General features: G+C 42.3%; 1 protein-coding gene and 1 non-coding gene across 5 annotated transcripts in view; one reads left to right on the top strand and one right to left on the bottom strand.

Moving 5' to 3' along the window:
- The window catches only part of Ift88 (intraflagellar transport 88), a 100985-nt gene that overhangs the window by 46852 nt on the left and 39622 nt on the right, over nt 1-14511 (bottom strand). For all 4 annotated transcript variants that reach the window (XM_031361175.1, XM_031361173.1, XM_031361176.1 and 1 more), the window contains exons 14-15: nt 13078-13164; nt 239-338 (exon numbers count right to left, since the gene is read on the bottom strand). In XM_031361175.1, coding sequence (XP_031217035.1) covers nt 239-338; nt 13078-13164 — 187 coding nt within the window. The remainder of the gene's footprint in view (nt 1-238; nt 339-13077; nt 13165-14511) is intronic.
- Nucleotides 11255-11382, top strand: LOC116085491. The gene has a single exon (XR_004116595.1).

Genomic DNA, 14511 nt, shown 5'->3' with positions numbered 1-14511 from the left:
AATCCGCCTGCCTCTGCCTCCCAAGTGCTGGGATTAAAGGCGTGCGCCACCACCGCCCGGCAGGTTTTGCAATTTAACACTATGTTATAATGGAAAGTATTTACATTCATGTAAAATCTTGTTAGCGTACTGGGTGGGGTAGAACTCAGGGGTAGAGCACTCTAACAGCATTCTAGAGAGGAGTTTCCCTGCACTCACTGCTTGGACCAGCTAACATTCAGAATGCGGTGCCACTTACTTGGTTAAAGTCCTTTTGTCTCAGGTATGTAATTGCTTTGTTAATCTCCAGATCATTGGCCAGCTCCACGTACTGAGACGCTTTCACTACTTCCACACACCTAGAAGAAAAGTGAGGCAAAAAGCGGTACTTGTTTTTATTTCAGTTATTTTATTTCAGTTCTTTCTCCGAATGTGTGTGTGTGTGTGTGTGTGTGTGTGTGTGTGTGTGTGTGTGTGCGCATAGTGTCCCCTTCTGTTGGATTCATGCACACATGGAGACTAGAGGTCAGTGTTAGCTGCCATCCTCCATCATTCTCCGCTGTGACCATAGAACTCTTATAAGAGAAAGCATTTAATTGGAGGTTTCATTATAGTTTCAGAGGCTTAGTCCATGTACTGGCTGGTTTTGTGTCAATCTGACACAAGCTGGAGTTATCACAGAGAAAGGAGCTTCAGTTGAGGAAATGCCTCCATGAAATCCAGCTGTAAGGCATTTTCAACAAGGTTGTATCTTGTGCTGCAGCAGGACTTGGTAATGTGTAAGAGTTGCCCAAGGTGGTACTGGTTTTGAAGGCATGAAGGGGTCATGAAGAGCAGCTGAGGCTCTTGGAAGATCATGTTGAGAATAGTGCAGAGATGGAGGCCTGTCTTGTGAAATCTCAGAGGGAAGATTAAAGGCTCTTATCAGGTCTGTTGCTATTTTGATTGTGAAGATTCTGTGGTTCTTCTACAGGGGCCTGCCAGAGGCTCCAAACAGCATCCCTATCTGCCACAGACACCTCACGTACCATTGGGTCTGCTGGATCATATGGTCCAAGTGGTAGAGCAACCTGCACAGTCCTTCCACAGTCCTCCCCAACTTGCTTCTTTGTCATGATGTTTGTGCAGGAATAGAAACCCTGATTAAGACAAATTGGTACCAGCATAATGGGGTATTCCTGTGACAACCTGACCATGTTTTGGGGAGGACTGTGGAAGGACTTTGAAACTTTGAGCTAGAAGAGCCATTGGTTGTTAAGAACTCTGTGGAATGTTCTGTAGGAGCTTGAAAGATCATGTTGAGGACAGTGCAGAGATAGAGGCCTGGCTTGTGAAATTTCAGAGGGAAGATTAAAGACTCTTATCAGGGCCATTGCTGTTTTGATTGTGAAGATTCTGTGGTTTTGGTTAGCTGGGGTTGAAGAATCAGCTGTGATTAACAAGATACCAGAACTACTAAAGCGAAACCTTTGCATCACTGGGACTATTGATGCTGGTTAGCTGGAGCTAAGAAATTAGTGGTGATTAAAAAGAGACAGCATCACTGAGGTGACATCTTCTGGGAAGTGTTTTCTGAGAGCACAAAGAGGCTGTGTTCCAGAGATAGCCAAGGTTGTACCTTGTGCTGCAGCAGGACTTGGTAATGTGTAAGAGTCACCCAGGTGGTACTGGTTTTGAAGGCATGAAGGGGTTATGAAGAGCAGCTGAGGCTCAGCACAGTGAGAGGCCATGGAAGGCCATTGGTGAAAGTGCAGCCTCAGTTGCAATTGATGACCCAGGACTGCAGGGGTCATGCAAAGGAGTTAAGGCTTGGCACCATGAAGAGAGCCTATGAGAGGCTATTGGTGAAGCCTAGTTACAGCGGAAGACAGTGTTTTGGAGATGCCAGTAGCATGAATGATCACCAAGAACAGCAGCAGCAGTGGAGTACAGGCATCTGGAGCCTAGAAGACAAGGTGTGTGCTACAAAGGGCAGAGCTGGAGAAGTGACCTAAGCCCTTGGAGGAATCCAGAAGATCATGAATGGATCCCAGACATTGGACGGTTGGAGTTCGATTTTTGCTTTTGATTGTGACTGTGTCCTGATATTTTTCCCTCTTGAAGGAAGAAAGTATTTTAGTGGAGCCCACAGTTAAGAGACTTTTAATTGTAAAAAGATTTTGAATTTTAAAGAGATTGGATTGAAAGAGTTAAATTTAAAACTTGTGCTGGCTAATGAGAAAATTGCAGGTTTGAGAAAAACACAGTAGACCAAGGTTGAATATGTCCAAATAAGCCTGGGCAAAAATAAGCAAGCGGTTAAGACATTCTGGGAACTAACAGGCCAAAAAGATATAGAAGAAGGTCAAGATGCTCTGTTGACTCATATTAACACCAACTTTAGGAATTTTCCACTCTGTTCTGCATGTATTAGTTAATATTTGAACTAGCCAATCATGTATGGCCACACTGATCCCTTTGTTCCCCCCAGACCTTTTCCCTATATAAACTCCTAACTTTCAAGCCCCGTGGTCGGCTCCACTATCTCCTGCATGAGACAGGTGTGGTGCCGAACTGGAGCACCCCAAAATTAAAAACTACCTCTTGTAATTACATCAAGACGGTCTCTTGTGATTCCTTGGGTGCACATCCTTCCGAGATTTCCCACGGTCTCCCGAGGTCTCCCCATGGGGGTCTTTCAGGATATTTTAAAGGGATTGAATTTTAAGAATCTGCAAAGACTGTGGGACTTTTAAAATTAGTTAGATTTTGGGGGTGAATAAGAAAGTAAGGAATGGTTGAGGCTTAATAGTGATATGTTTGTGTGTCAAGTTGACAAGGGGTCAATTGTACTGGCTAGTTTGTGCCAACTTGACACAGGCTGGAGTTATCACAGAGAAGGGAGCTTCAGTTGGGGAAGTGCCTCCATGAGATCCAGCTGTGGGGCATTTTCTCAATTAGTGATCAAGGGGGTAGGGCCCCTTGTGGGTGGTGCTATCGCTGGGCTGGAAGTCTTGGGTTCTATAAGAGAGCAGGCTGAGTAAGCCAGGGGAAGCAAGCCAGTAAGGAACAACACTCCATGGCCTCTGCATCAGCTCCGGCTTCCTGACCTGCTTGAGTTCCAGTCCTGACTTCCACTGGTGATCAACAGCAATGTGGGAGTAAGGTGAATAAACCCTTTCCTCCTCAACTTGCTTCTTGGTCATGATATTTGTGCAGGAATAGAAACCCTGACTAAGACAGTCCATTCTTATCACCTGGGGAGCATGGCAGCAGGTATGGCAGGCATAGTGCTGAAGAAGTAGCTGAGAGTTAATCCTGATTCATGGGCAAAGAGAGAAAGCCTGAGCATGGCGTGGGCTTTTAAGACCTCAAAGCCCATTGCCAGTGACACACTTCCTCTAACAAGGCCATACATCCTAACCCTTCTAGCTTTTCAAATAGAGCCACAACATGCTGACTGAACATTCAAATAGATGAGCCTATGAGGCCGTTCTTATTCAAACCACCACACATATCAACCTTGGAAACAATTATAAAAACAATAGAAGGCATTACACATGAGGTCACAGATATTTCATTAAACCTGCTTCAGTGAATAAAACAAAATAATATGTGCTACTGAGGGTGTGGTTCACTAGCCTAAACCATAATTGGAAACATGGGGTCCCTTTCTTCTTTTTTTTTTCCGAGACAGGGTTTCTCTGTATAGTCCTGGCTGTCCTGGAACTCACTCTGTAGACCAGAAATCCACTTGTCTCTGCCTCCCAAGTGCTGGGATTAAAGGTGTGCACCACCACTGCCCAGCCTTTTTTTTTTTTTTTTAAGATTTATTTTTTTATTTTTATGTATATGAGTACACTGTAGCTGTACAGATGATTGTGAGCCATCATGTGGTTGCTGGGAATTGAACTCAGGACCTCTGCTCACTCCAGCTCCACTTGCTCTGGCCCAAAGATTTATTTATTATCATATGTAAGTACACTATAGCTGTCTTCATACACATCAGAAGAGGGCATCAGATCTCATTAAGGATAGTTGTGAGCCACCATGTGGTTGCTGGGATTTGAACTCAGGACCTTTGGGAGAGCAGTCAATGCTCTTAACCGCTGAGCCATCTCTCCAGTCCCAGAGTCCCTTTCTTCAACAGAATCTTTTCCTGAAAAGTCCCATATATAAAAGAGTCTCTCTGTTTGAAATAGGGACAGAGGACTTGAGGCCCCCCTTGCAGTATACCTCACTGAATGACCATGTGTCCCCATCTGAAGACATGGCTCATGAAATCTGAGTTTCAAAAGAATAATCTGGAAACCCAGGTATGCACAGCAAATATTTATGAAATGTCTATTACATGTCAGACATGATGTTTTGGTACAGGGGCTACAAGAGTAGATACAATAGTGTCCCTCAGCTGTGAGGAAAGAACAGTAAAGCAAACTCTTTACAAAGAAGGACAAGAAGACAGGTGAGAGATCAGAAAGGAGACTCCATAGATATTGTAGCTCAGTGTGAAGGACAAGTCTGAATGACTTGAGAAAAAGAAAGGTCTCTTAGGATGAATCAACAACATTCTAAAGATGTGGAAGGCCAGCAAACTGGACCTATTTAAGAGATGCAACTGCTATATGGAGCAGAAAGCACTCAAAAGGCATAAAGAAAGATGGCCTGGGAAGCAGGCAGAAGCTACATCATTTAGAGCCTCTGTGGTGAGATAAAGAATGCACTCGGCACCCTCAAAGTCCCAGACAAGGATTGAAGAGCGTATGAAATGTGCCAATTTGCATTGCCAGTCATGGAGGTCAGAAGATTGGTAGACAAGAATGGATGAGTACTGAGCAAAATGAGGTTTAACCTACACAGGTAGATGCTATGAGGCAGCATCGAGGTGCAGTGTGATCCACAACCCACCCTCACAACAGGGATCTAAAGTGGAGGGCAGTCCTGTGCTTGTCACGTCAGTGACAGAATTAGGCTAAATTATACAACAGCTAGATTTTGTGCTGAGAGAAACAGAAACTTGCTTTATGTAAAGGAAGCCTTAACATTCTGTGTTGGAAGTTTGGGTAGAAAAGTTTTCACCTCAACACTTGTGCCTTTTGTCCCTCATACCTATTCAATTCCAAATGCTTTTTCTAAAACTCAGTATTGTATTACAGGCCAGCTCAGTCTGTTCTCTCACATGGTCTATATGCAATGTAATTCAGACTTTTCAGCCCCAATCATGGCCTCTCCTTTAGCCCTGTTACCATGTAACAAGCACAGGACTGCCCTCCACTTTAGATCCCTGTTGTGAGGGTGGGCTGTGGATCACACTGCACCCCGATGCTGCCTCACAGAAGAGGCTTTTGTGGGCTCCTCAGGTCCCATTCCTTGCTATTACAACACACACAACAGTATGAAGGACACAGATGAAACATGTAATGACGCTTCACTGGTTAAAGCACTACCGGACCATTTGAGTTGGATCTCCACACCCAACCTAAAGGAAGAAAAATAGACCTCTCTATGTACACCATGACATCAACAGAAACATTCACATATAAATAATAAAGAGAATGTGATTGTGATCTGGGAGGGTCCTTAGCAAAGGAGTGTATAATTGGGGGAATCTGGAGTCTTCCATCTTAAAGTTTTAAGTATTTTGGTGTGTGTGTGTGTGTGTGTGTGTGTGTGTGTGTGTGTGTGTATAAAAGACTTCAGATATCTGAAACAGAGAATATTCTCCCTTCTACTTAGAATACTCTCCTCACCCACTTTTATTTTTACTAATTCTTTTTTTATTAGATATTTTCTTTATTTACATGTCATATGATTTCTCCTTTCCCAGTTTCCCCTCCAAAAAAAACCAAACAAACAAAAACAACAAGAACAAACCCCTGTTGCCTCCCCTCCCCATGCTTGCCACACACCCTCTCCCACTTATTGGCCCTGGCATTCCCCTACACTGGGGCACAGAATCTTCACAGGGCCAAGGACCTCCTCCCATTGATAATCGACTTTGCAATCCTCTACTATACGCATGTTGCCTGAACAATAAGTCCTACCATGTATAGTCCTTGGTTGGTGGTTTAGTCCCTGGGAGCTCTGAGGGTACTAGTTAGTTCATATTGTTGTTCATCCTAAGGGGCTGCAAACCCTTCAGCTCCATAGGTCCTTTCTTTAACTCCTTCACTGGGGATCCTGTGCTCAGTTCAATGGATGGCTGTGAGCCTCTACATCTGTATTAGTCAGGTACTATCTTTACTAATTCTTTACTTCTCAATCCAGATATCAATATAAGATTTCCATGGCCCCAGTTTATAAATTAGGCATTCTTACTAAATGAGGGAATAGTACCTTATAAAGTGTTACTTTATGTCAGCTTGCTTTGTTACTGTCAATATATTTGTCAACTTAGTTCAACTGAAACTTACTGAATAAAAAAAAGCTTCAAAAATTTTTCACCTATCATTGGCCTCAATGAACAAGTATTTGCTTTTGTTGTGGTTGCTGGCTTTCTATGCATGACATTAAAATCACAAAGGATAAAAAGACTTATTAATCTCATTTTTTTGTTTTTTTTTTTTTCAAGACAGGGTTTCTCTGTATAGCCCTGTCTGTCCTGGAACTCACTGTGTAGATTAGGCTGGCCTCGAACTCAGAAATCCACCTGCCTCTGCCTCCCAAGTGCTGGGATTAAAGACGTGCGCCACCACCGCCTGGCAGATTAATCTCATTTCTAAAACCCCTACTAGAAAACAACTTATAGTAATTTTTTGTTGGATTAAAATTTTTTCAGTATTAAGACAGCTGACAAAATTATACAAAATGTAAGAGTTCATAGGGAATGTAGCCAGGGTTTCCTAAAGTAGTGTACCAATGGAGCAGTCTGGGTACCAATTTGTATTGTACACCTAAGTGAGCATACTGTTGAAAGCTTTGCCCTCTGAGACTAGAAACTAAACAAAATATCTACATCATCACTTCTCAGCGTTGAAATAGATGCACTAGTATGCCGGTTTGCATATGCTTGGTCCATGGGAAGAGGCACTACCGGGAGGCGGGGCCTTGTTAGAAGACAGGTGTCACTGTGGGTTGGGCTTTGAAGCTCCAGCAAGTGCGGTAAAGTTAGTTTCTCCTGGCTACAGTCAGATCAAGAAGCCAAACTCTCAGCTTCTTCTCTAGCACCTGGATGCTGCCATGATTTCTGCTGTGATGATAATTGACTAACCTTTGAAACTGTAAGCCAGCCCCAATTAAATATTTGCCTCTATAATAGTTGCCTTGCTCACAGTGTCTCTTCACAGCAGTGGAACCCTAACTAAGACATCTAGTAAGGCAAAGAAACTCAGATGGACATGTGGGAGAGGTGGGGGGGACCAGCCTAGGATACACAGAAAAACTTTGTCTCAAAATTTAACAAATTTTGAGGCCAGCCTGGTCTACAGAGTGAGTTCCAGGACAGCCAGGGCTACACAGAGAAACCCTGTCTCGAAAAACCAAAAAAGAAAAAAAAAAGTCAACAAGCAGGCAAGGGAGATTGCTCGGTGAGTAAAGTGTTTGCTCAAAAACACAGAACCCAGGTACAAGCCAGACTCACAGTGTGAGCATCTGTAATCACAGCATTCATCTGAGAACACCAGAGAGGAGACACAAAAGTGGAAGCTAGAAAGCCAGCCTACCTGACATCAGCAGTAGAGAGAAAAACAGACAGACCCTGCCTCAAACAAGGCTCACTTCCCTGCCAGAAGCAGAGCTTGTAAAGATTTCCCCTCCCTGCATTGAGAAAGTCCAGATTTCAATGGGTCAAAATGTTTCACAGCAAAACTACTGACTTAAAAACAACACATGGCTACCATTGAAAATCTTTTAAGTGGAAATGAGCTTGAAAGAACTGGCTTGAATGGACAACAGAAAGTAGTCTTTGAATCTCAAAACTACTGCCCTTTAACTGAATAATTTTAAATATACAAACACAGAACTCCCCAAGAAGCTAAATTAAACAGAAGACTTGATTGGCATCTTTCTTGCAAATGTCAGTTTAAAATGATATAAACAGAACAGATAGCAAATAGCTTAATTTAAATGTTTTCTTTAATTTCAAGTCTTAAAAGTTCTCCAAACACTGAACAGCTGCCATGTCTTGAAAAGATTGGCTTACTTATTCATTGGCAGCCGGTGACGTGCAGGAAAAGAGCAAAGGTGGGAAGGATAACCATGATTCACATGGAATGTTTCTCTGCATACAAGCTCCGGAGAGTCCTGCCTTTCTCCACGCTCACCCATTCCTCAGCCTGGGTTAGGTCTCGCCTCCCCTCTGCCTCTTGTTCCATTTCTTTATCATATTAAGTGTATAAAGAACGTCGTCAGACATCCCACCTTGCTCACATGCTAAGGAGGAGCCTTTCTCCCTCCAGGCACTTTCAGCATGCAGGTAGGGTCAAACAGGAAAAGGGTTCCATTGTATGGTTCAAGTCTGGTTACTTTGTCCTGAGACAGGGCAGTAGAACCCTCCTTGAGTATTCTTCTACAAGCCATCTTCTCAAAATGGCAGACAATTTCACCTAAATTCTTCCTTTAAGTTCTTACGATTTATACATCTCACTCACCTCCTGGACCTAGGTATTTTCTAGAAGGCTGTGGACTGAGACTTCTGATACTTCCCATGGCCCAAATTCACACTCCAACTTGGAGAGCAATTCAGGTTTGGCATGCAGTGCCCCGAGGACACCAGGCTGCTGTAGGCATCCAGCATCACATCTCTCAGAGGGTCCTCTGAGCAGCACCCAGGTCCTGCCATTCCCAGCAGGTGAAATCCACAGCTATGTCCTCAAAGGATAAGTGTAGAGAACCCTGACTAATACAATAAGCAACTCCCATTTCTGGCTTCTGGACACCCACTGTCCTCCCTATGGTTCTCTTTGTAACAGCATATTCACAGGGTGACGGAGGCTGTACCAAAGCCTCCTAGACCTCTTGAACGGGGACAGTACACAGCAATGGATCCCCAATGGTGGGCAGATTGCAGGTTCAGAGACATAGACCCAAAATAGTCTTTAATCTCAATCATAAACTATAAGGTTATCTCCAAAAAGTATTATCTACTGTGCTCTCTCTAGAGCAAGTATGTTTATGTATGTGTATAATGTATGTATGTATGTATATTATACCATGGATACAAAATATTCACCTATACACACATATTTGTATATATGTTCATGTCAATTACTGCCAGATCCTGCGAGGCTTGAGTCCCAGAACCCTGACAGAGGTGGTAAGGATATGAATAAAGGACAGACACACACTTAGGAGGTACAGTACAGTGTGAGGGGTTGACTAGTCTCAGTAGGAAGTCTCTGTGGGTGACCAGTCTCAGGCAGTAAGCATCAGAAAAGAAAACTGCAGTTGTTTGTCTTTGCACACATTGATCAATCACTGATTCCGAGGAAAGCTTTGCCACCTCCTTCAGCCTGGTCCATATAGGTTGTTATCAACGAGACAGTATGCCAACTGTCCCATAGATCCAAGACCTTAGAGCCCTCAAAATGTGCCAACATGAATGATACACATTCACTGAGGAATTCAGTTCTTGCTCTGATCCCTACACATTATAGATATAAAAGGTATCTTTCAACCCACTAAAATAAAATTTGAACTTGACTTTCTTGTTATCTGAAATCTAGCAAAAAAAAAAGAAGGAAAAAAAGGCTTTTGAGATAGGCTCTCATATAGCCCAGGCTGGTCACAAACTTGTTAAGCCAGTCATTCAACTAAGGATAGCCTCACTACTGATCTCCACCTTCCAAAATCTGGGGTTACAGGTTACCACCATCAATGAGGCAGTATGTCAACTGTCCCATAGATCCAAGACCTTAGAGCCCTCAAAATGTGCCAACATGAATGATACACATTCACTGAGGAATTCAACAGTAAACAGTAGAGAGTAAACTTGCCTCTGCCTCCCACGTGCTGGGATTAAAGGTGTGTGTGTGCCACCACCACCCGGCAGTACTTTATTTTTTTAAAGATTATTATAGTAGTTGTCTTAGCCTTCTCACTGCTAGTTCACAAAGTGATGTACAGAGGGTTTATCTGGCTTGTACCTGGGTTCTGTGTTTTTGAGCAAACACTTTACTCACCGAGCAATCTCCCTTGCCTGCTTGTTGATTTTTTTTTTTTTTTCTTTTTTGGTTTTTCAAGACAGGGTTTCTCTGTATAGCCCTGGCTGTCCTGGAACTCACTCTGTAGACCAGGCTGGCCTCAAAACTTGTTAAATTTTGAGACAAAGTTTTTCCATGTATCCTAGGCTGGTCCCCCCGCCTCTCCCACCATCGTTTTTATGATCAAACCTACATAAGGGACTGAAGAGATGGCTCTGGGTAAGAGTACTGGCTGTTCTTGCAGAGGACCTGGGTTGATTTCCAACATCTACATGGTGGCTCACCTCTGTAACTCCAACTTCAGGGGATCTGAAGTTCTGACTCTCCTAGGCACCAGGCACACACACAATGCACCCACTTACATGCTGGCAAAACATCCATACACATAAAATAAAATAATAATAAAAAATTAAGAAATAAATATGATAGGACACTATGCTCTTTGGTTAAAACAAATTTTATATTTTATCTTTTAAAATGTTAGGCCAAGATAAAACTATATGGGGATACATCTGGAACTCAAGTGACAGAACCTGTTAACTAAATGTTCTGTCTACATTCCTCCTTCATTAGGTTGGTCTATATCACATATGGATTGACATGTATCTTTTTAGATAGATTCCAATATGGATATGCTCATTTCCCTATGTGAAGCTGTTTATGAACATTTCTTAAGCAAACCTATCTTTCTGTTAAATGGGTGGCTATCATTTCACAACTGAAAAATATTCAAAAAAAAGTATTCACCTTGGCTTGAAGCAAGAATCCTTAGGTTGGATGTCAGATCCATCAAGCTTGGCTTGAATGATCTGAAAAGTTAAGAGTAAGATGACCCATGGGAGTAGGGTACATTGTCCCCTACACTTGTGATCCTAGTACTTGGGAGGCTGAGGTAGAAGGATCAAGTGATTTCCAGACTAGACCACTATAATGGCTAATCTTGGTTGTCAATTTGACTAACCTGAAATGAACTAAAGCCCAAGCTGCTAGGCACTACTGTGAGAGATTTTCCTGACTGGATTATTTGAGAACACCTTTTTAGTGGCAGCCCTCATTAACTGAGATGGGAGAAGGGACCTTTTGCTTTTTGCTTGATTGCTCTCTCTCTCTCTGGCACATTCATTTATCTTGCTTCTCCTGTATTAAAATTAATTTTGACTGGAGGATCAAGAAGGCTGTGTCTGATGAAGCAAGACTTTGCTGATACACTCCTCCTAGACAAAGGGGTGGAGAGAGCAGCCCTTACTGGAGAAAACCACAGGGCTCACTGTACTACCCAACATTTTCCAGCACTCTTTGCTAGTTTTCGTTTAGTTTAGCATAAATTGAAGAGAAGTGCGTATGCTTAATCAACAAAAAAAACATTAATTTTGAGATGCCAATGTATACTGAAGATCATCGGCTCTGCTGAAATTCTCAGGACTCTAGTGCCAGACTGGGACTGTAAGACATCCAGCCCCATGGACTGAACAATAAATGGATTTTGGATTCTTAGCCTTGCAGTCACAAGACAGCCGCTTTGCATACACAGACCACAGCTTGGGTTCCTTTAATCAATCATATACATTAGTAATATATATTATGTGTAATATATACTAAAGACTTATTTAAATATGTATTTTTTTATATATGGGTATTTTGTCTGCATGTATGTTTGCATAACAAAAGAAGGCCCAGGATCCCTAGGAACTAGTAATAGACTGCAGTTTTATACAGTTGTGAACTACCATGTGGTTGCTGGGAATTGAACTCTGGACCTCTGGAAGAGCAGTCAGTGCTCTTAACCACTGAGCCATCTCTCCAGCTCTGTATATTCTTTTTTCATTTTATCACTTCTGTCCTTTTAGAGAACCCTAGTAATATAACCACAGAATGAGAACCTATCTTAAAGGAAGAGGCAAGGGGGCAGGCAAGCTAGCTGGCTGGCTTAGTGGTACACACCTGTGATCAGAATCTGAGGAGATGGAGGAAAGAAAATCATTCAAGGTCATTCCCAGCTGCTCAGAGAATTCAAAGGCAGCTGAGGTACAAAAGACCTTGTCTTAAACATACAAAGAAGGAAGAGAATCTCCTAGCCTGGCATGACCTAAGTCTAACATAACAAAAGCAGTTATGAAGTAAAATTTGAAACTTATTTAGAGAAAAATTGCAGTCACACTAGTTGTGAGCTAGATAAATCCTCTGTACACCACTTTCTGAACTAGCAGTGAGAAGGCTAAGACAACTACTATAATAATCTTTAAAAAAATAAAATACTGCTGGGTGGTGGTGGCACACACCTTTAATCCTAGCACGTGGGAGGCAGAGGCAAGTGGATTTTTGAGTTTGAGACCAGCCTGGTCTACAGAGTGAGTTCCAGGACAGCCAGGGCTATACAGAGGAACCCTGTCTCGAAAAACCAAAAAAAAAAAAAAAAACCAAAAAAAAAACCCCTAAAAGCTGCCCCATCTTCCATAGTCCTCAAAGAAACAACCAGAGAAAAACTGTGCTCTTGGAAAGATAAACACACATCCCCACCCCCACACCTACACACACACACACACACATACACACACAGAGAAAGTTTGCATGATAAATCCAGTGAAGTCTTAGAAATCAAAGAAACACCAGAGAGAAAATACCAAATCATAGAAGGAAAGTGACATGGAAGCCTAAAGTCTGATGGAAATTAATAAATAAATGTGAAGGGAGCAAATTATCAGGAATTTTATACGATGTTTCTCCAAGTTGAAAAGAAACAAGACTATGTAGGTGTCCATGGAGCTCTTGAATCAAAGACAGGAGGAAAAAGACAAATTTAAACATATGGTTCAAGAATTTCAAAGAAAGCTAGGGGAAAAATTATTAAAACCTTTAGAAAAAAATACAGGTTATGTGCAATAGGCTTCTAGTCACCAGCAAACCTAATTAGCATAGGACACAAGTGCCCACAGCTCAGAACAAGGTATAGCCTAGACTCACACCTGAACTTCACTCTTACCAGTTATAACCCACCGCAAAAGATGCCTCAATCACAGGAGCAATGAGCTTTGCAGCTGTCATGATGTATTTTTCTGCCATGGCTTTCCTGTATTATAAAAACAAAGGAGTTATATTTAGATGTGACATAAAAGTAATTTATATTTAATTCTCAAAATTTAAGTACAAAGATTATCTATCAAAACTAACACCCCAGGGCTGGAGAGTTGGCTCAGCAGTTAAGAGTACTGAATGCTCTTCCAGAGCATTCCTGAGTTCAATTCCCAGCAAGCACATGGTGGCTCACAACCATCTGTAATGGGGCCCTCATCTGGTGTGTTTGAAAAGAGCAATAGTCTACTCATATGCATAAAATAAATAAATCTAAAAAAAAAGAAACCCTAACACACCACAGAAGCTTAGTAGAGGACAGACAGCCACATAAGAAATGTGTTCATAAAGGCTAGGAGTGAGCAGGGCCTGGCTCCTTATATACTGAGAAGGAAAAGGCAAGTGGATCTGAGTTCAGGACAGACTGGACTATACTGAGAAACCCTGTCAAAAAACAAAACCAAACAAACAAACAAGCAAAAAACACCCCAAAACTAAAACTAAAATGAAACAAACCAAAAAACAAAAGTCCAGGAGTGATGGTGTATATAATCTTAGCACAAGGGTAGTAGAGGCAGGAGGATCATGAGTTTGAGGTCAGCCAGTCATAGGCCACTCTAGATTAAACAGTAAAACCCTGTTCCCCAAACAAGGGCTAGGGGTGCAGGTCACTATTAGAGGTCTCACCCATCATGACTAAACCTGTTCAATCCCAGTACTCACACATCCTGAGAGACATGTTTGTAAGTCAGACTAAAACAACTAGCAAACACAACTAGCTATGTGAGTCCTCCTGAGATACCTGTGTGCCTTTCTTCTCCTGCTTGATGATGCCTCTGACAAGGTAAAGAAATAATGAAACAGACACAGCTCCATAACTGTATTTATATAACCTGCCTATGGACATGAAAGTGAGCTGTAATCACTATTAAGGAAATAGTGTATGGGACTGAGCAGATGGCTCAGTGGGTTACTGTTTGCTTGGCAAGCACAGGGAGGACCTGAGTTGAGTTCCCTAGCACCTACATAAAAAGCCAGGTGGTATGTGCCTGTAATCCAGAACTGGGGTGCAGAGAGATGAGGATCCTAGGGGTTCACTGAGTGGTCACTCCAGCCACTGGTCGAGCTCTAGATTCAGTCAGCAACAGGTGGAATGATAGTGGACAAGCAACATTGACTTCTGACCTCTACACTTGCACATCTAGACACATGTGTACATGTGCATATATGCACATGCACACTTATAAACCACACATGCACACAACCCCCCAAAAGAAATAATAAGGACACATGCTCTACCATGTTCATAGCAGCCTTATTTATAATAGCCAGAACCTGGAAACAA

Source organism: Mastomys coucha, unplaced genomic scaffold (genome assembly GCF_008632895.1).
Source record: "Mastomys coucha isolate ucsf_1 unplaced genomic scaffold, UCSF_Mcou_1 pScaffold9, whole genome shotgun sequence".
NCBI lineage: Eukaryota > Metazoa > Chordata > Mammalia > Rodentia > Muridae > Mastomys > Mastomys coucha.
This window is presented reverse-complemented; position numbering and strand designations above follow the sequence as displayed.